Raw genomic sequence first — 22,734 nt, forward strand, 5'->3', positions numbered from 1 at the left:
ATATAAGATGTGCTATATCGCCATTGTTTCTTAGAGCTGAATAGTACTCCATGGTATACATATACCACATTTTATTAATCCATTCTTGGATTGATGGGCACTTGGGCTGTTTCCACAGCCTTGCAATTATGAATCGTGCTGCTATAAACATTCGAGTGCAGGTGTCTTTTTTGTAGATTGTCATTGGATCTTTTGGGTAGATGCCCAGCAATGGAATTGCTGGATCAAATGGTAGATTCACTTGTATCGCTTTAAGGTATCTCCATATTGCTTTCCACAGAGGTTGAACTAAGTTGCAGTCCCACTAGCAGTGTAGGAGTATAGAATTTTTTTATTGCCATCTTGATTTCTTCATTTATGAAGTAATCATTTAGTAGGAGGTTGTTTAATTTCCACGTTTTTGTGTAGAAATGTGAGTTTCTGTTAGAGTTGATTTCTACTTTTATTCCACTGTGATCTGAGAAGGTACATGGTATGATTTCTATTTTTTTAAATTTCTTGAGATTTACTTTGTGTCCTAGGATATGGTCAATCTTAGAGAATGTCCCGTGAGCGGATGAGAAGAACGTATATTCAGTGGATTTGGGGTAGAATGTCCTGTAGATGTCAGTCAGACCCAGTTGTTCCAAGGTTTTGTTTAAGTCCATTATTTCTTTATTAATTTTCTGTTTGGAGGATCTGTCTTGTGCCGTCAGTGGGGTGTTGAAATCTCCGGTGATTATGGAGTTGCTATTAATCCATTTGCTTAGATCCAGTAAGGTTTGCTTTATGAAACTGGGTGCACCTAAGTTGGGTGCATATATATTTAAAATTGTTATCTCTTCTTGTTGAAGTGTGTCCTTCACCATTATATAATGACCCTCTTTGTCTTTCACTACTTTTGTTGGTTTAAAAACTAAATCGTCTGAAATTAGAACTGCCACGCCAGCCTTCTTTTGGCTTCCACTTGCCTGGAATACTGATCTCTACCCTTTTACTTATAGTCTATATGCATCCTTGCAGGTTAAATATGTTTCCTGAAGACAGCATAGACTTGGCCTGTATTTTCTTATCCATTCAGCCAGCCTATGTCTCTTGAGTGGAGAGTTTAAGCCATTCACATTTATTGAGAGAACTGATAGGTAAGGTAGATTACTGTTCATTCTGTTGGGTTGGATGTTGTTGCTTTGATTTCTCTCTTGAGCCATTGTATTATCTGGCCTTTAATCTTTGGGTTTTGGTTGTTTTTATATTCGTGAGTTTTTATTATGGTGTTCTGTGCGTAACACTGTTTTGAGTACTTCTTGTAGGGCTGGTCTTGTCTTGGTGAATTCTCTGAGCCTTTGCTTGTCTGAGAATGTCTTTATTTCTCCTTCATATATGAAGTTTAGTTTTGCAGGGAATAAGATTCTAGGCTGGGCATTGTTTTGTTTCAGAAGAGTGAGAATGGGGCCCCAGTCTCTCCTTGCTTGTAAAGTCTCATTAGAGAAGTGTGGTGTTATTTGAATTGGCTTTCCCTTGTATGTCACTTGCTTCTTTCGTCTTACAGCTCTTAGAAGGGCCTCTTTAGTTGATATTTTGGTCAGTCTGATGACTGCATGTCGTGACGTCTTCCTGTTTGCATTGAATCTCCCAGGGGTCCTCTGAGCTTCTTGAACTTGTATCTGGAGATTTTGAGCAAGGCCTGGGAAATTTTCCTCTATTATATCTTTAAATAGCTTATCCAACCCTTGGGTGTTGTCCTTTTCCCCTTCTGGTAACCCTATGACCCTCACATTAGGTTTCTTCACATAATCCCACATCTCTTGTAGCATTTGCTCTTTTCTCTTGTTTCTCTGCTCTATCTCTGTGATGGTTTTATTTTATTTTATTTTATTTTATTTTATTTTATTTTATTTTATTTTATTTAGTTATTTATTTTGAGACAGAGTCTCACTTTGTTGCCCAGGCTAGAGTGAGTGCCGTGGCGTCAGCCTGGCTCACAGCAACCTCAATCTCCAGGGCTCAGCGATCCTACTGCCTCAGCCTCCTGAGTAGCTGGGACTACAGACATGCGCCACCATGCCTGGCTAATTTTTTGTATATATATATTTTTTAGTTGGTCAATTAATTTATTTCTATTTTTGGTAGAGACGGGGTCTCGCTCAGGCTGGTTTCGAACTCCTGACCTTGAGCAATCCGCCTGCCTCGGCCTCCCAAAGTGCTAGGATTACAGGCGTGAGCCACCACGCCCGGCCTCTGTGATGGTTTTAGTTAGTTGGAGGGTGTTATCTTCAATCTCTGAGATTCTTTCTTCTGTTTGATCTACCCTGTTCTTGAGACTTTCCACTGTATTTTGTAGTTCCCTGAATTGATTCTTCATTTCCAGGAGTTCGGTTAAACTTTTCTTCATTGTGTCTATTTCTTTAGTGAACTTTTCCTTCTAGGTCCTAGAGGCTTTTTGTGGTTTCTTTGTGTTGGTTATTGATTTGTTGTTGCAGCTCGGTGAGTGTTCTTATGATCTACATACGAAATTCCTCTTCTGTCATTTTGGTTTCCTGATTTGAGTTGGTGTCCGTTTCTAGGGGGCTGGTGCTCCTCTTTGGGGGTGTGTCTTCCGTTTGGTTCTTCATATTTCCTGAGTTCCTTTGCTGATTTCTTCCCATGTCTATCAGTTGTTGTTTCTTTCCTTTAGGTTTTTGTTTGGGTATTCACACGCCTTGTTTAGTTTCTGAGCCGTTAGGTGGTGTCTGTGGGTGAGATTCGACCACTCCCCTTCCCGCTGGTCTCCGGACTGCTCTGGCGGTCTCAGCTTTCAGTTCTCCTCCGCAGCCTCCTCCCGTGGAATCTCCTGGGGTCTCAGGTACCCCTCCTTCCGGCCCTCGTCTGCTGTGTGCTCGCCTTCTTGCTTCTTTTTTCTAATTTCTGCTAGAATCTGTCTTTTCTGCAGAGACACTCTTTCTGGCGATGTTTCTCGTCTGCCATCTTGATCCTCCTCTGTTATATTCTTTTAATTGCCCATCCTCATGCTTTGCCCCAATTCTATCAGGTTATTTGTCTTTTATTATTGATTTTTTTAGATGCTATTTGTACTTTGAGAATAATTGACTCTTTATCATATGTTTTAAGTTTCCTCCAAGTTGTCTTCTATCTTTGTACTCTGCTTATGATATTTTTCTTTTCTGAGTGGGTGTATTTTTTTTCTCATAGATAAATTTGTCATTCCTCCTTTCTTATTCCCCATTTGCCCATACTCATGCCTTTCTACTAGATAATTATTAAAAATTTTAACTATAATTTCTTCTAGTTTTTTTCTTCCAAAATTTAAATGTTTGCTTCATCAGAAATAATTTCTAAGAGATGAAAGAGAACTCTACGTCTATTCATTTTCAAATAGCTGGACACTTTCCCAAAGCAATTACTACAGATTCTTTTATGTAAAGGTTTGATAAACTAAATTTAAACTAAATTTGCATGTAAACATGAATTTGTGTTCTGGTCCAGTGATATTGTTTTCCTATTTGTAGTTCAGTACTATCCTAGTTTTGATTACTATAAGTTTTTCTTGCATATTATAACTTCATTACTTTTATTTTTCAGATGTTTCCTTTCTGTTTTTATAATTTTTTCAGAACTTTAAAATCATTTTTATCAAGGAGGAAAAAAAGCACTTATGACATTAATTTAGAAGATTTGGCATTTTGACAGTAGTAAGGATTTTTTTCTTATTCAAGTCTTTGGGAAAATACTATAGTTTTTGTCATATAAATCTTCATATTTATGGTATTTCTTGCTGTTGTGAATGGAATCTTTTTTCCTTCTTACACTTTCTAATTAGTAACTTTTGATATTTGTGTAAATTGTTGATTTTATCAGATATATTTTGTCTCTGACAGTCTTATAGAATTCATATTTTTTTCTGATAGTTTTCAAATCTTTTTTTTTTTTTTTTTTTTTTTTGAGACAGAGTCTTACTCTGTTGCCCGGGCTCACTTACAGCCTTGCTCACAGCAACCTCCAACTCCTGGGCTCAAGCCATCCTCCTGTCTCAGCCTCCTGAGTAGCTGGACTACAGGCATGCACCACCATGCCCAGCTAATTTTTTATATATTTTTAGTTATATATCTTTCTTTAATAGAAAGAAAATTAATTTCTTTCTATTTTTAGTAGAGATGGGGTCTTGCTCTTGCTCAGGTCTTGAACCTCTTGGTCTTGAACTCCTGAGCTCAAAGGATCCGCCCACCTTGGCCTCCCAGAGTGCTAGGATTACAGGCATGAGCCACTGCACCTGGCCAGTTTTCAAATCTCTTAAATTGTTCTTACAACTGTACAATCATATCATATAGAAAGACAATTTTAGCTCCAGACTTTTAGATATTGGGATAATGCTTCCAGTGTTTATGCATTAAGCATTAGGGACTGACGGAAGTGTTAATCATCTTCTATAATGGTTCCTTCCATTTCTCCTTCCATTTGTGGCACTTTGTGCTGAAGGTATTTTATGTTGTGTCAGTTGACTCTTGAAATTCATGATTATGTTATGTCTTCATTTATTTGTTAACATTTATAGAGTACCTGATATATGTGAAGCTCTGTTCTAAAGAGTAGGAATGTAGAGGAGAACAAAAAGGCAAAGACCTTGTTCTCCTGGGACTTGAATTCTAGTTGGGGAGACAGAATGAAGAAATACATGTCTAATGCATTGATGACTCATATTGGTCAGTGGCTTTAGTCTTTCCCTTACTGTTCTGGCTTGTATCCTTCATTCTTAAACATTCATTCCCTTAGTGCTCTTTGATGCCCTTTTTAATCTTGAATATAAGTTTGTCAAACATTGATATTACCAAACCTCCTTTTTGTTTATATTTTTGTTGCATATAACAAATGGGTTAGACCTGGACCCTATCATTATAGTTTAATCCTTTCTGGGTCATTGGTGTTTTTCTTGTAAAAAATTGTATTTGCTTTTATTTTATAACCCAGTCTGAATCTTCTTTTAATAGATGAGTTTATCACTATATTATTGTTTAGAGAGATGTTTGATTTTACTTCTTTGTTGTGGTTTTTGTTTTTAATGTTTCCTTGAAGTTGTTTTTTTTTTTAATTATGGTTGGGGATTTCTTTTATTTTTACTGCTGATAATTGGAAGGTACAATTCTATAGTTTTATCAGAGGACGGCTTATATGACTTTGAATAATATACTTAAATTTATGGCTTTTTAAGTCTACAACTTAAATTAAACAGTCATTTATTGACTCCCTAGGTTTAAAGATCTTGAAATTTGCATATTTATATTCTTCCCGCTTGTTTATCTCCCAATTGTCAGCTTGTTAGTTTATTTTGAGATTTTAGCCTGGGAACTTTCTAATTATACTGGATTATGAATATGCATTAGTCTATGTATCTTTCTTTTAATAATTATTTACAATCTACTTAGAAATGTAATGACCAATTATTTAGACTTAGTTTAATATTTAAATAGATTCAATACTCACCATTGGTCTTTTCATGCCATGTCCTTACCATTCTGGCTTATTTATTTTGTATCAACTATTGATAGTGAGTCATATTATCAAAAAGATTTTCCTATAAGTATTAGGAATAACATAATAACTTTTTTAAAAATTGTTTTTTTCTTAAGGGATGGTGTTTCACTATGTTGCCCATGCTGGGCTCAAGCAATCCTCCCTCCTCAGCCTCCTCAATAGCTGGGACTACTGGCTTACACCACCATGCCCAGCAGAAATAATATAATTTGAATATACAAGTTGATTGTTCTTCCCAAACCTGTTCTTCCCTAAATCTTCCCCATTTTGCTAAGCAGTTAACTAAGCCCAAAATCAAGGCATTAACCTTGATTTCTCTTTTATTTGCACTCCAGAGTCAGTCTGTCGGCAAATTCCTTCAACTCTACCTCCAAAACACATCTCGTTGGGTTTTTTTTTTTTTTGAGACAGTGTCTCACTTTGTTGCCCAGGCTAGAGTGAGTGCTGTGGCGTCAGCCTAGCTCACAGCAACCTCAAACTCCTGGGCTCAAGCAATCCTACTGCCTCAGCCTCCCGAGTAGCTGGGGCTACAGGCATGGGCCACCATGCCCGGCTAATTTTTTTTCTATATATTAGTCGGCCAATTAATTTCTTTCTATTTATAGTAGAGATGGCGTCTTACTCTTGCTCAGGCTGGTTTTGAACTCCTGACCTCGAGCAATCCACCTGTCTGGCCTCCCAGTCCAAAACACATCTTGAATCCATCTAGTTTTTATTGCCACCTCCACCCTCCTAGTCTCCCTGTTTCCTTTCCCACACCTCCCTTCTCCCACCATCTAGTTTCCATAAAGCCATTGTAGAGAACTTTTTAAAACATAAATCAGATCAGAGTACTCTTCTGCTTGAAACCTCTCTGAAGCTTCCATATCCACTTAGAATCTATTCAAACTTTTAACCTTGCTTATAAAACTCTCTGTGATCTACTCAGCCCACTTCTGTGAGCTCATCATGTACACTTCTCCCTGCCCTACTCTTCCTCTGTTTTCTTTTTATTTAAACAGGCCAAGATTAAAGCAGCCCTTCTGTTCTGCCTGAAGTACTGTATTTCTTGATCTTTGCTCAGAATGTTCCTGGTTATTCAGATCTCAGCTTAACTGTCATGTCCTCAGAGAGGCCAATTTAAAGTAACCACCAGGCCCTTGTTATTTTAGTTTTCTGCATGGATGTGTGACTACCTGATACTTGTTTATTTATATATATTTTGTCTGTATCTCTGTTCTTGAATATAAGATCCTTGAGAATAGTGATCATCTGTCTTCATTGTTGTATTTCAGCACCTGAGACAGTATAGGTACATACTACAGTTCTGTAAATATTCTTTCTACAGAAGAGTATTATAGATGTCTTTCACCTTTTAATAAGAATGACAGTTTGACTATGTATACAATGATTGCATGGCATATTCTTCTCTTCCTACACTCAAAGAAAAATCTATAGGCCGGGCGAGGTGGCTCATACCTATAATCCTAGCACTCTGGGAGGCCAAGGTGGGCGGATCGTTTAAGCTCAGGAGTTCAAGACCAGCCTGAGCAAGAGCGAGACCCGTCTCTACCAAAAATAGAAAAAATTAGCTGGGCATGGTGGTGCATGCCTGTAAGTCCCAGCTACTCAGGAGGCTGAGGTAGAAGGATCACTTGAGTCCAGGAGTTTGAGGTTGCTGTGAGCTAGGCTGACACCACAGCACTCTACCTGGGGCAACAAAGTGAAACTCTGTCTCAAAAAAAAACAAAAACAAAAACAAAAACAAAAAAACTGTAGACATTTTTTCCCTTGAATATTGTTGAAGAGAACAAGGTCTGCCTGATATTTTTTTCCTTTTTAGGTGACTTGCTATAATACGTCTTCTGTCTGATTGTATCAGAAACTGGAGTTTCTTTCTTTGTCTTTGAAATTAGTAATTTTGAAAAAATATATATCTTAGGAATAACAAGATATCTACACTTCTTATCTGTTTTCTCTCCAGTTATGTTTATCTTTATGTATCTTCTGTCTATATTTTCTGTGATTTTTTTAAAAATCTGCCATCACTGGTGAATTACTTGTCTTCAATACTGCTTCTACTTCTTAATTGTTTCTAATGTTTTTGTTAGTTCTGTATGGGTATTATTTTTCCTCAGTTTTTCTGCACTTTACCAGCATTCTTTTTATTTCATTTTATCACCTTAACTTACCTGTCTTTTTCTTTTTTCCTTTCATCTTCCAGATTGCTTTTGAAGGTCTTCATAGCCTTAGATTTAAGAATGAAATTAGATTTAAGAATGAAAATAGATTATCACAGAGAATTGGTTTTTCAATTAGCCACAAAAATAATGATAAAACAAAATGAAGTCACCATTACTTCCTATGTTCCATGAGATTTTGAAACACTATTGTGTAAAGAAAATGAATTATTCATATCTTCTGCATCTTATATTTATTTACTTCCTCTTTTTTTGCTATAGGATTTTTGTGGGGGATCAGTGGTTTTTTAGCATTGTCAGTAAAGACAAAGTACATGGTGTTTTTCACATTTTTGGAACAGACTTAAAGGGAATTGTTTACATCAAAATATGATGGTATGCTAATGGATTTTCCCAACATTCAGTTCAGATAATTCTGTATTTCAAAAATGAATTCTCATTTGTATTTGGCAGCTTCAAAAAAATTGCACTAAAGCCAGTATAATACAAAAGTGCTTCCTTGTATTGATTTAACAGATGAGCTGGTTTAGAATTGTATTTAGACATGATAAGGTAATTATTTGCCAATATGACCTAGAAAAAGCCTTATGTCTGGTAAAACATAAACAAGACTTTTTTTTTTAAGTAAATGAAATCACAGCTGTAAACTTAACAGTACTTTTCCCCTACGGTTAAAAATAGGATATTAAAGTTTATAGTAATTGAGAGTCCTAAATTTTATTTCAGATTTACTGATTTGCCCCTGGCAATTTAATTTTATATTATATTCAAAATTTACTTAAATAGATTGCTTTTGAGGGTCCTCCTAATAGTCATAAAAATGCTAAAATGAGCCTTAGATTTCAGAATGAAAACAGATTATCACAGAGAATTGTTTTTTTTAATTAGCCACAAAAATAATTATAAAAGAAAATGAAGTCAGCATTACTTCCTGTGTTCCTATGTTCCTGTTGTCCTTTGTATACAGAGACAAATGATTATTTTCAGGAATGATTTAACCATTTCTATCTCATTTTCATAGTTGACACTTAGTAAATATAGTCACAGTCTTACAAATGGTGGCATTAAGTAGAGTTTGACTTACCAGTGATTAGCATTGAAAATAATACTGGTGATACCATTATGATTTTTAGTTGCATTTTTCATTTCTTTGGTTAAGTCAGGAATGCCCTAGAAAAGCAGGCAGATATTATGATAATACATGCCACCATGTTTTTCTCTCTTGTCTGAATTACAGCCTACCATCATTTTATAGATTGATGGTAACTCAATCAATCTGTAACATTTGACTCATTTTACAGATGAGTCTAACTGTAAAACTCATTTTACAGATGCTCATTTTGCTTAACAAGTCTGTAGCTAGTGGTGGCTGACAGCCAGGGGCAGCAGGAACAAAATTCCTGGGAAAGCTTACCATCAGAATCCAACTTTCCTTTTCCCTCTCTCTTCTCCTTCCACTATCTCTCTTTTATGGTGAAACTATACAGTAGTATTTTAAATTTATAAAAATCACAGTTTGTTAAATGCTGTAAGCCTTGATTACAGGGATGAAATTTGATAAAATCACTACCCAGGATAATTAATGCAATATACTTTGTTTGCTTGCTTGTTTTTTGAAATACTAAGTTGGAAATATTCATAAAATAGTTCCATATTTTTAATAAAATAAGTTAAATGTATTTCCTTAGATAGTTTTCAGAATAAATCAGAACCTTTAAATATCTTTGAATAGATGTTTAAAACTTTTTTTATACTTCCAGGAAATACTTTATCCTGTTTCCTGAAAGTATAAGCAGAGAAAGTACAGTAAATTTTAAAAAGCCAAAAAGGATACAAATATTTAAACAGCCATTAGTTTGCCTTGTAAATGTTCTTGAAAGAAATCCCAAGACAGGTGATTTGGCCAAATAGGACAAGTGTCAACTATTCTGTTAAATGGTGTGTTCTATCTTGTTTTTGGTTAAATGGTATGGTGTTTGGTTAAATGGTATGTTCTATCTTGTTTTTCAGAATTTGTATTTAAAAATCTAACAATCTTGATTTCAAAAAATATTCTGTAAAGTATTTGTACCCTATCTTTCTTTTTGGACAATTCAAATCTGAATTGCTGGAAAATGTTAATTCGAGGGCACAAATGCATGCCAAAAATGTTCTTGTATTGATTTTAAATAATAAATACAGAAAACTAATAAAGGTTTAATAAAAATTTTATGTCATTTAATAGGTAAAAATCACTTGTGCTCTGTTTATCAATTTGATTTTGAACCACACATAAAATTGAAATGAAGATACCTTTAATGTCAGATACTAAATTGGTGTTCAATCTCAGATTCTAAGTTAGTAAATTTAAAACTAAATGAGATTTTTTTTCTCTATGTGAGTTTTCAGAATCTAAGATGGGTATCCCAAAGAAAATGTATTGTTAGAAATAACTATTCTATTTAATGTTCTACATTCATTTTACTAAATGGAAAAAAATATATTTCCTTACTCTAACTAAAACAATCAAATTCACAAGATTGTCACTATTATGTTACTATATTTTTCAAGAACGCATGAAAGTTAGCTGATAGAATATTTGTCATTGGATTAACTGATTTTCCAAAAATAGTGCTGCTAATTTATTCACTGTACAATGAGTTACCACTAAAACCAGTTTTCCCTTTGGTATCTATCTATATTGATTCATTTCATAAATTTCAGAAAGGTATTTAGTACTAGTGCAGAAAGGTTTTGTAATTCCTTGCTATAACAAATATTAATTAAAACATCTAATATTTTTATTGTAATTTTGCTATAAATTATAAACATTTTTAGGTTACTAGATATTTATTTTTAAAATACATATTTAAACAGTATTTTTTAACTTGAATAACTATAATGAAATGAATAAATTAGGCTATATTCACTTCATTTTAAATTATTTTTTATTTTACTAAAAAGCACATATCATAAACTTTCCATTTTAACCATTTTTAAACGTATAGTTTAGTAGTTTTAAGTATATTCACATTTTTATGAAATAGATGGGTAGAACTTTTTTTATCTTGCAGAACTAAAATTATTAATGTTGTTTGTTATACAACTTCTCTTTGCCCTCTCCCTGCAACCACTAATAACCACCGTTCTACTTTTGGTATGTATGAATTTGACTACTTTAGATAGTTCATACAGTGGAATCATACAGTATTTGTCCTTTTCTGACTAGCTTATTTTACTTAGTGTAATATCCTTAAGGTTCATCCATTCTGTAACATATGATAGGATTTTCTCTCTTTGTAAGTCTGCATAGTTTTCATTGTATGCATATACCACATTATGTTTATTCATTCACTTATGAACATTCTATCAAATTGGGTTTCTTCTACCTCCTGGCTATGGTGAATAGTACTGCTACGAACATAGGTATGCAAAGTATACAAATATCTCTTTGAAATACAGCTTTCAATACTTTGGGATGTATACCTAGAAGTGTGATTATTGGCTCATTTGATACTTCTGCCTTTAATTTTTTGAGAAACTACCATATCATTTTCCATAGCAGTTCCAAAATTTTACAATCTCATCAACAGTGTATAAGAGTTCCAACTTCTCCACATCCCCACCAACAGTTGTTATTTTCTGGGTTTTTTAATAGTAGCCATCCTAATGCGTATGAGGTAATATCTCACTGTGATTTTGATTTACATTTCTCTGATTAGTGAGGTTGAGCATTTTTTCATGTGCTTATTGGCCATTTGTGTATCATCTTAGGAGAAATGTCTGTTCAAGTCCTTTGCCCGTTTTTTAATCAGGTTATTTGATTTTTTGTGTTGTAGTTCTTTGTATATTCTGGATATTAACCTCTTATCAGATATAGGATTTACAAATATTTTCTATTCCATAGGTTGCCTTTTTCTCTGTTGATTGTGTCTTTTTTTTTTTTTTTTTTTTTTTTTTTTTTTTTGGAGACAGAGTCTCACTCTGTTGCCCAGGCTAGAGTGAGTGCCGTGGCGTCAGCCTAGCTCACAGCAACCTCAATCTCCTGGGCTTGAGTGATCCTTCTGCCTCAGCCTCCCGAGTAGCTGGGACTACAGGCATGCGCCACCATGCCCGGCTAATTTTTATATATATATATCAGTTGGCCAATTAATTTCTTTCTATTTATAGTAGAGACGGGGTCTCGCTCTTGCTCAGGCTGGTTTTGAACTCCTGACCTTGAGCAATCCGCCCGCCTCGGCCTCCCAAGAGCTAGGATTACAGGCGTGAGCCACAGCGCCCGGCTGTTGATTGTGTCTTTTGATGAATAAAACTTTTAAATTTAATGTAATCTTCTTTGTCTGTTTTTACTTTTGTTACCTGTACTTTTGGTATCATATCCAGGAATTCACTGCCAAATCCAGTGTCATGGAGCTTTTCCTCTGTGATTTCTAGGAGTTTGGTGGTTTGGGATCTTATATTTAGGTCTTTAAATCATTGTGAGTCAGTTTTTGTATATGGTTTAATGTAAGGGTTCAGCCCAGGCCTGTAATCCTAGCATTCTGGGAGTCCCAGCTACTCGGGAGGCTGAGGCAGCAGGATTGCTTGAACCCGGGAGTTTGAGGTTTCTGTGAGCTAGGCTGACGCCATGGCACTCACTCCAGCTTGGGCAACAAAGCAAGACTCTGTCTCAAAAAAAAAAAAAATAATAATAATGTAAGGGTTCAGCTTCATGCTTTTGCATGTGGAGATCCAATTTTCCCAATACCATTTGTTGAAGAAATTGTCCTTTCCCCATTGAATGGTCCTGATACCCTTGTCAGATCATTTGACCATATACACATGAGGGTGTATTTCTGGGCTTTCTATTGTGTTCTGTTGATCTATAATATATTTATCTATGCCAGTACTATACTATTTTGATTGTTGTAGCTTTTAATATGTTTTGAAATAAGAGGGTTTGAGTCCTCCAACTTTGTTCTTTTTTTTTCAAAATTGTTTTGGCTATTAAGAGTCCCTTAAAATTCAATACAAATTTTAGGATGATTCTTTTCTATTTCTGCAAAAACTGTTACCAGGATTTTCATAGGGATTGGTTGATCTGTATATCATTTTAGGTAGTATTTACATCTTAACAATATTAAATCTTCCAATCTATGAGCATGGGATGTCTTTCCATTTATTTGTTTCTTCTTTAACTTCTTTCATTAATGTTTTGTAGTTTTCAGTGTACAAGTCTTTCACTTCCTTGGTTCAGTTTGTTCCTAAATATTTTATTCTTTTTAATGGTTGTAAATGGAATTGTTTTCTTAATTTCCTTTTGTGATTGTTCACTGTTTATGTATAGGAATGCAACTGATTTTTCTGTATTGATTTTGTATCTTGCAGTTGTGCTGAATTTGTTTATTATTAGTTCTGACAGATTTTTTGTGGACTTTAGGTTTCTACATACAAGATTATGTCATCTGTGAACAGAGATACTTTTACTTGTTTCTTTCCAATTTGGGTGCCTTTTCAATGATTTTTGATGACACAGGCAATGCTTACAAAATATTGGTTAGTGAAAATAGTCTGTGAAACTGTGGAATCTGAGTCCAATTTGTATATATGAGGGGAAGAACCTCATACTGCTATACTTAGGAGTGGAAGAAAACATTGAAATGCTAATGGTAGGTGTCTTTGGATGGTGGATTTATGGGTAATTTTTATTTTATTCTTTATGTTTTTCTATGTTGGCTAACTTTTCTAAGATAGGTATATAATGTGGATATAATAATACAGAATAAAGCATACAGAAGTTATTTTTAGCTTAAAAAATGGTTATTTTTAGCTTAAAAAACTTCCATTATTGATGCCCATATAGGGTGCACATGTTTCTGATAGTTTTGTTAAAATTTATTAATAATAGAGGATTAAAATAGGAAATACAATTCAGAAGCATATGTTAACAATTTTAACATATAAACGATGTAGAAATGCTTATAGTAAACATAAAAAGCACAAACTAGTTAATATTTGATGAAATAAATGGAAAATGCTCAGTAATATACTTCTTGTGGAAATATTAGAACTTTTTGAAAGTTTGGTATATAATATTAGATGATATTTTGGTATTAGTCAATCTTACAGCTTTCCCCCAAACCTTGTCACATGAAGAGAACACAATTTGGGGGGTTTAAGACCTAGTGGACTTTGTGCTCTGGAGAGACAGCGGTCCATGTAATTATTGATACTGGTTTAATTAATTACCTGAGTATTAAATCCATGACCTACTATTGTTTTATTGGAGGGAAGAGTGTGATGAAACTTACGACCTTTCATCTTGCCACAACCAGATTTAATACCTAGTACTTTCTTTAAATCTGAGGGTATATTGTTTTTTAATCATTTTCCAAGTACTATTTTTTAGGCCTTATTTGAATACAAGAAATTTTTGAGAGGGTGTTGAATCCAAATATAATCCAGAGGACCCTTAAACACGAGGGCTGCAATGTCAGTTTACATCCTGAGTGTGAAGGCTTGAGTTCTTTTTGTCAGCCTGCCCATAGTATCAGGAGACCCTAAAGTTCCAGTCTGTTTCCTTCTAAGTCGTCTTATTATGTTTTTTACAAGTGTTTTGAGTTTGGCATTAATAGAATCTAACTTGAACCTATTTAAATGGACTGATTGTAGCAGAAGCAGCTGATAGCTGAGTAAACACTAGTGTTGGCTAAGTATTCAAAGCAAAGAAAGTGGGAGCAAAGACCAGTCTCTATAGTGACCACAGATTCTAAGCCTATATTTTTATAGGGTAGCTTGTTTTGGGGGGTGGGCTGCCCACTCCAATTAAAAATTGTGGTTTAGGGTTGCAGTATACTGCTAGACAGGAAATGACTTAGCAACAGGGACAATAGTAGAGTTTGTCTATCAGAAAACAGCCTTCAGGATTTTGCAGTGTTTGCTTCCCTTATTTAGCAAATCTCTATTTCAATGTCAGCCTTGAAACACTATGGTGGAGGCTGTAATCATTGCTCTAGTGGTTACTGACCATGCTAAACTCAAACAATAATACAATGGTTTTTCAAAAAGCCTTAAAACACAAATCCCCAGTATTAATACCATCTAGAACCCAGAATGCTATAGCTAATATCTGCACTTCTCAGTTCATTTTTACAACAACCTCCCAGAGCCCAAGCCAGTTTTAGGAGCTTTTAAATCATTTAATTATCATTTTAATTGGATTGATTCCTCTGTCTACCATCTCAGACACAGAGCTACTATCCCTCTTGTCTCCCCATGGTTCCCTTTTCTGGGTGAGTTCCCTAACACACACACAAACTCACAAACCCCACGCCCTCTTATCCCTTATAGAGCTTGAGGTAATAAGCATCCAGCCTCAGTGATTCCAAGCTATCTCTGACTATGTTTTGGTGCAATTAGCAACTGCCCTCATCAGAGAGGAGGGAAAAACATGCCCATACATTTAGTCTCTGGTGGATTTCTCCCTTTCCTGTGTAAGGACAAAAAGCCAGATTTTCAGTAGGACATCTCTAGAAACCTTAACCATAGTCATTCATGAACTCTTATTCTAATATTCCAGTTTTAATGTGATTCTGCTGGGGAACTAGCAACTGACTCCATCTCCATGGTTCACATTTTCAAGAGATCAAATGTGATTAATCTCTTGCCAGGCTATGGATTAGTTCTTTTCAGGTCAGTTTCCACTCTGGTACCTTTAGCACGTGAAAGGTCACATGGCACAAACAGTAGCTTCTGCTGGATGGAGGTGGATTCTCTTAAGAGGGCTACAGAGGCCGGGTCTAGCTCTCTGGGAGGCCGAGGCAGGAGGATCGCTCAAGGTCAGGAGTTCAAAAACAGCCTGAGCAAGAGAGAGACCCTGTCTCTACTAAAAATAGAAAGAAATTAATTGGCCAACTAAAAATATATAGAAAAAATTAGCTGGGCATGGTGGCGCATGCCTGTAGTCCCAGCTACTCAGGAGGCTGAGGCAGGAGGATCGCTTGAGGTTTGAGGTTGCTGTGAGCAAGGCTGACACCACGGCACTGTAGCCCTGGGCAACAGAGTGAGACTCTGTCTCAAAAAAAAATACAAAAAAAAAAGAGGCTACAGACAAGCTGGCCGTGGTTAGTCCTGTCCTGTAGAATAAAGTGTTATTGGTGGGTGCAGTGGCTCATGCCTATAATTCTAGCACTCTGGGAGGCCAAGATGGGAGGATCACTTGAGGTCAGGAGTTCCAGACCAGCCTGAGCAACTGGACGAGACCCCAATCTCTACAAAATAGAAAAAAATAGCTGGGTGTGGTGGCACATGTTTGTAGTCCCAGCTACTCCGGAGGCTGAGGCAGGGCAATCACTTGAGCCCAGGAGCTTGAGGTTGCAATGAGCTATGATGACGCCACTGCCCTCCAGCCTGGAAGATAAGAGTGAGATTCTGTCTCAAAAAAACAGAAAAGAAAAAAAAAAGTATTATTAACCCAAACAGGAAAGTCAGGAGGAGAAAATGGTTTTTAAGAGAAGGTATTAGTCCCTTAGGGAAAATTCAAGGTGCTAGCAAGACATTTAAATGGAAACCATAGGTACGTGGTCAAAAGTGAAGATAAGGGGCTCTGTGGTCCTCAGCTAGTCTCATCCTTATATTGCCAGAATGTGAAGAATGCACCTTCTTTCCTTTGAGCAAATACCTCTTAAAACTCATTTATATATGAGCAACAGAACGGGAACCTACAGGCCTAAGGCCTCTCAACTTAGTGGATTTTATCCCGCATCTCAGTGGAAAGTAGCATTAGTCTGGCATATCACTGAATGAGAAAAGTAAAATAGGTTGGATTTCAGATCATTTGATGCAGCTGTAGGTCATCAAAGAATAGCTGCATCTGTGATAACTGTATTTAGCTTGTCTACGTCTCAGGATAGACTACAAAAATACTTATGTAAGTCTGTTCCATGGTACAATTGCGGTTCACAGAAGATTCTACCCCCTTTGTATTAAAGTTTAAAACAATAGTGAAACAGATATGTAAAAAGTATACCCAGAATTGGAGTTTACTCACTAAATTGTGTATATTAAGGCACAATCCCCAACATTTTAATTATTAATGACCTGTGCTTGCGAATGCTTGCTTCCAGCCACAGCTGTAAAAAGCTGTTGCTCACTCTTACCAAGACCCCACCTTTCCTGATAGAAACCTCATGTAGCTACTGCTGGGAGCATAGTTGCAGGGTGGAACTCAGAGCTAATTTTCCCCCCAAGAAGTAGTGGTTTGTTACTAGTAGTATTAATTGAGCTATATTATTGACTTTTACAGGTCAGTTTAAGAATTTAGACACCATTGAGAAGAAGTTAGGCACCATATGTGAAGTTATTCCTGTGAGAAAATGTATTGTAAATCCCAGACTTAACTGAAGAATTTTTCAGCACAGCTCAGATATAAGACTTCTGTACACATTTAAAAGTGAGTAGGTGGGAATCCAAAGAATAGCATATATTAACAAAGTTAGATGCTTTGTTTACTCTTGTTTCCTTTGTAATTCAGGGCTTCTTGACAAAAGAAGGATGGCTAGCCAGTTTGATGGAAATTAGCATGTGTAAAGACTAAGTTTTAATGCTACAATGGAAAAGGCTAAGGTGGAGGAGTAATCTAAAAAGAGAAATGGTGTTCTGGTCCCCATGAATGGATGTAGAAAGCTGTGCCTTCCCTCTACACCTGGGTGGACAAACTTTCTACTGCCTTCAGGGCTTTCTAACTGCTTCTGCCTAACTTGATAATGAGGAACATGAGATCATCTTGTTTTGGATCCTCTTTCATTGGCAGACCATTAAGAAACACATTTTCTGGCTCACACCTGTACTCCTAACACTCTGGGAGGCCGAGGCAGGTGGATTGAGCTCAGGAGTTTGAGACCCACCTGAGCTAGAGCAAGGCCCCATCTCTTCTAAAAAAAATTGAAAGAAATCAGCTGGACAACTAAAAATATATAGAAAAAAATTTAGCCAGGCATGGTGGTCCTCGCCTATAGTCCCAGCTACTTGGGAGGCTGAGGCAGGAGGATTCCTTGACCCCAGGAGTTTGAGGTTGCTGTGAGCTAGGCTGACACCATGGCACTCTAGCCCGGGCAACAGAACATGACTGTGTCCCTCAAAAAAAAAAAAAAAAAAAGAAAAACAAATTTTCAATTATAAAAAGTTGCAGTTATACTCTTATATTTAAGGTATATGTAACCATTTATATAATACATGTTTTCCCAGTTTATAAATAAAATCTATATTATTTTTAAAGATTTTTACTTAGACTTTTATTTAGTTAGAAGATTGTACCCTCATTTGGCCTACCTAATCCTTTAAAATTGTTAACACTAAATCCTATAACTGGATTATCAGTTAATGTTTATATGAAATGACTATTGAAAAACATTTTAATGATTATAAATAAATTTTATTTATTAATAGTTAAACTAAATATATCCTTAAATGATATCATTAATGATTGGTTCTTTAAAAGGTATTAATAGGACCAGGCGTGGTAGCTCATGCCTGTAATCCTAGCATCTCTGGGAGGCTGAGGCAGGAGGATCACTTGAGGTCAGGAGTTCTAGACCAGCCTGAGCAAGAGTGAGAACCTGTCCTATAGTCCCAGCTACTCGGGAGGCTGAGGCAGGAGGATTCCTTGAGCCTAGGAGTTTGAGGTTGCTGTGAGCTAGGCTGACGCCACAGCACTCTAGCCTAGGTGACAGAGTGAGACTTTGTCTCAAAAAATAAAAATAAAACAATAAAAGCTATTAATGACATGGCAGAATACTTGTAGCTTTTATTTGGTTCTGAATTCAGAGAGTTGGACATCTAAAGGGGGAAATATTTCTGGCTTTTGTGAAAATTTTATTTGAGTCCTAATTTCTGAATTTTTCTTTCTTGGCCTTGTATGTTTTTCTAAGATGACTTTAACTTAGAGCCAGAGTCTGTGTGGACACCACTGATTTTAAACTTGAAGTTGCTTTGCAAAGACCACTGTAAAACAATATCTAATGAAAAATATGTTATAATGATGTTCCTAGCAAGGAACACTTTCTTTTGTATCTTTCTCAGTCTCCAATATAATATTGTTGTTGCATTTATTCTGTGTCAGTGCACTATGTGCTTTACCTCTTTCTCACATTACCCACATTTGACACAGAATAAATACAACTGCATAATCAGAAATATGGGGGCATAAGAATCTGTTACAAAAGTGGCCAACAACTTGATATTGCTAAAATGCAGGGAATGTTTGGGAAAGTGGTAGATAAAGAAGCTAAGTAGGTGAATGAATCTAAATGCTACTTACTTAACAGATGAAACCAAGGCTCAACAGGGTTAAATTGTCCCAAATAAAGTGAATGTCAGAATCAGGATTTGAATACAGGAGTGCCTGATCCAAGCCTCATGCTGTTAATTTCTACATTATACTACCTTTACATAATAAACTCCTTTTACTAAAATAAACATTATTTTCATGTAAAACGGAGTTTGATGGTGACAATACACATTCCAAACAGTATTCTCATAATAACCATAGAAGTCCCATAAATAACCAATATTTTAATGTAACCTTTTCTAGTTAACTCAAATGGATTTGTGATAGACAAATTGAAAAATACGAATCAAAAAAGAAGGAAGCCTGTAATCCTAGCACTCTGGTAGGCCGAGGCAGGAGGATCACTTAAGCCCAGGAGTTTGAGGTTGCTGTGAGCTAGGCTGACACCACGGCACTCTAGCCTGGGCAACACAGTGAGACTGTCTCAAAAAAAGGGAAGGAAGCAAAATTACCTTTAGTTTTACCAACCAGATATAACCATTGCATGTGTTTCTTGAAACACTTTTTCTATATATATATGTAATTAAATATGATAATATAAATTTTTCTTTTAATATGTCATGAACATATTTTTATATCAAAACATGTTTTTAACTATAATATAGTATTTGTAACTGTACCATAATTTATTTAACCAGTCTTTCATTACTAAACCATACTGTAGTGAACACCCATCTCTGTGCATATCTCATTAAAAAAATTTTGAAATGAAATTGTGGGTTCAAAGATTTTATACATTTTTAAGACTTAAGCCTTGATGGAAAGAATCCCTCAGTTTACATTTCCATTGAAGTATTGAGAATGCTTAAATCCTCATCTCTAATATTTATTATAAAGTATTTCTTCCTTCTTCTATATATTTTGAATAACATTGTGACCAACTTTGTTTTTTAGGAGATGATTTTTCTTTGATTCAACAAGAAATATTTATGGTTAAAGAATGTAAACATTGCAACATCGTTGCCTACTTTGGGAGTTATCTCAGGTAAAAAAAAAAAAAAGCATCTGCTCTTTCTTTATATTTTATATACTCTTTACTGCCACTTTCCCTCCCTTTCATGTAAGTGCTGTTATATCTGTATATTTTTTTAAAATATGTTGTCTAAAGTTCTAAAATTTCTAGGGTTTTATTACCATCTTCCCTGTTATATTAATAATGACATCTCCATTTATACAGTTATATCTTATCTGGCAACCTTAATGAAACATTATGAATGATTACTAGTTAAGTGTTTTAACTTATAAAACTGGTCACATTCTAAACCATTTAAGGCAAAACAAAGCTGAAAATGATGTGCTCTGTATATTGAGGAGAGGTAGCATGGCAGTTTCCTGTTGTACTCTTAAATCATCCTACACTTTGGTGTGCTGGGAAGTTGAGAACCTTAGAGTATTTCAGTGATTGAGAATCACTAATATCATTTTCTTTGTCTTTCATATTAGTCGGGAAAAACTGTGGATTTGTATGGAATACTGTGGTGGCGGATCACTTCAAGATATTTACCATGGTACTGTTAATTTGACTTTACATTTTAAAACAACTTTGACTTTAATGATCATTGTTTGACATTTCTAGCTTACCAGGTAGATTTGCTGTTTTACGTTCTTCTTTTCTGTTTCCAGAGTACACATAAAAGAAATCTAAATTTTATTTTTGTTGGTTATTCAGTTAAATTTGCCTGAGCCTCAACTGAGAAATCCAAAGTATTTGTACAATCCAAACTTTACTTTTTAGATACAGTCTCTAGGAAGGTGTTTTATCGGCAGATGAATCGGCCTAAAACTTCCTTGTACATGAGAGTACAAAGAATAACTCATAAAAAGGAAATTACATATGTGTCTGTCTTAGTAACTTAACCTGCTAATTCGAAATGCAATTTACTTGTTACTATAATTTTGTATTTTAAAATGTATTTTAGAAAATTTGGAGTTTTTTACTTAGCATTCTTCTAATTTAGTTTTCACAGCTTTCTGAACTGAATTTGACTTTGCTTCTTAATTCTACTTAGAAATAGTTTTATTTTTAGCTCTACAGTTTAGCTTCCAATATGTTTTGTTGCTGACAATTTCTTGAATTTCTAGAGTTTATGAGACTATCCTTAGATCCTTATAATGTTTCTTTTCCTTGTTTAACATGGATGTGGAATAGTAAAACTCCCCTTGCAACTATGCATTGCATGATTTGTTAAGAATTATGCGAAATATTTTTAAACAAATGTTAAAAAATTTACAAATTTTACAGATTTCTATGTTGAAATCTTTATATTGGAAGCCTTATCAAATTTCAGTCATGCAGTTTACAAATGCAGCCACAATAGATGTTAAAACAGAAGTGCTGTTCCAATTTAAATAATATTTTGTAACTTGTAGAAGTCAAAGTTTTAAAATGTAAGTCAACAAAGCATTGGCTAAAATAAACTACTTTTTACCTGTAATATAGAATACCATCAGCCCTTAAGATGAAGTAGCTTCATATATGTTGACTTAGATAAATCTCCTTAAGGCCCATTTTTATTTTTTTAAAAATGTTTTTCTTTAGACAGGATCTCGCTCTGTAATATAAGCTGGAGTGTAGTGGCATGATCATAGCTCACTATAGCTTCCAACTCCTGGGCTCAAGCAATCTTCCCACCTCAGCCTCCTGTGTTGCAGGGACTACAGGCATGTACCATCATGCCTAGCTAGTTTATTTTAAAGTGTTTTTTATAGAAACAGAGTCTTATTATGTAGCCCAGGCTTATCTCGAACTCCTTGTCTCAAGTGATCCTCCTGCTTTGGCTCCAAAAGCTTGCTTGTATTATAGGCGTGAGTCACCACGCCCAGCCTAGGCCTGTTTTTAAATGGAAAAGGTGAATTGTGAAAGAATATGTATAGCATAATTGATCATACTTAGCCTTTTAAAAATGATATTTTTATAAGTATACATATGAATGTAAATGCATAGTAAAATGAAAGAATATCTACCAAATTGGTAAGTCATTACCTGTAAGTGAAGCCAGGCTAAGAAGTAAAATTCTGAATTAGAATAGAAATGTATGAATATAGTACTTAAATTATCAATTTTAAAATATAATAATCTAATCACAACAAATAACCCATAACACCAAAAGTTCCAACTGATACCTAAACTCTGATCACTGCTCCTTTATTTTAAACCATGTGGCCAGGCATGGTCACTCACATCTGTATCCCACCACTTTGTCAGGCCAAGGTGGGAGGATCATTTGAAACCAGCCTGGGCAACATAGTGAAACACTGTCTCTACAAAAAAAAAGTTAAAAATCAGCCAGGCACGGTGGCCCGTGCCTATAGTCTCAGCTACTCAGAAGGCTGAGGCAGGAGGATTGCTTGAGCCCATGAGTTGGAGTCTGTAGTGAGCTATGATTGCTCTGCTACACTCCAGCCAGGGCAACAGAGTGAGACCTTGTCTCAAAAAAAAAAAAAGTTTTGGTCAGGCGCAGTGGCTCACACCTGTAATCCTAGCTCTCTGGGAGGCTGAGGCTGGAGAATTGCTTGAGCTTAGGAGTTTGAGACCAGCCTGAGCAAGAGTGAGACCCCATCTTTCCAAAAATATAAAAATTAGTCTTGTGTGGTGGTATGCGTCTATAGTCCCAGCTACTTGGGATGCCGAGGCAAAAGGATCACTTGAGTCCACAAGTTTGAGGTTGCTGTGAGCTGTGATGACGCCACTGCAGTCTAGCCAGGGCAACAAAGCAAGACCCTGTCTCCAAAAAAAAAAGTTTA

General features: G+C 35.6%; 1 protein-coding gene across 1 annotated transcript in view; it reads left to right on the forward strand.

Annotated features, from left to right (window-relative positions):
* The window catches only part of MAP4K5 (mitogen-activated protein kinase kinase kinase kinase 5), a 95,656-nt gene that overhangs the window by 22,536 nt on the left and 50,386 nt on the right, over nt 1-22,734 (forward strand). Inside the window, exons 4-5 of the mRNA XM_012757891.2 lie at nt 19,885-19,975; nt 20,434-20,498. Of these exons, the coding sequence (XP_012613345.1) occupies nt 19,885-19,975; nt 20,434-20,498 (156 nt within the window). The remainder of the gene's footprint in view (nt 1-19,884; nt 19,976-20,433; nt 20,499-22,734) is intronic.

Source organism: Microcebus murinus, chromosome 6, assembly GCF_040939455.1.
Source record: "Microcebus murinus isolate Inina chromosome 6, M.murinus_Inina_mat1.0, whole genome shotgun sequence".
Lineage (NCBI taxonomy): Eukaryota > Metazoa > Chordata > Mammalia > Primates > Cheirogaleidae > Microcebus > Microcebus murinus.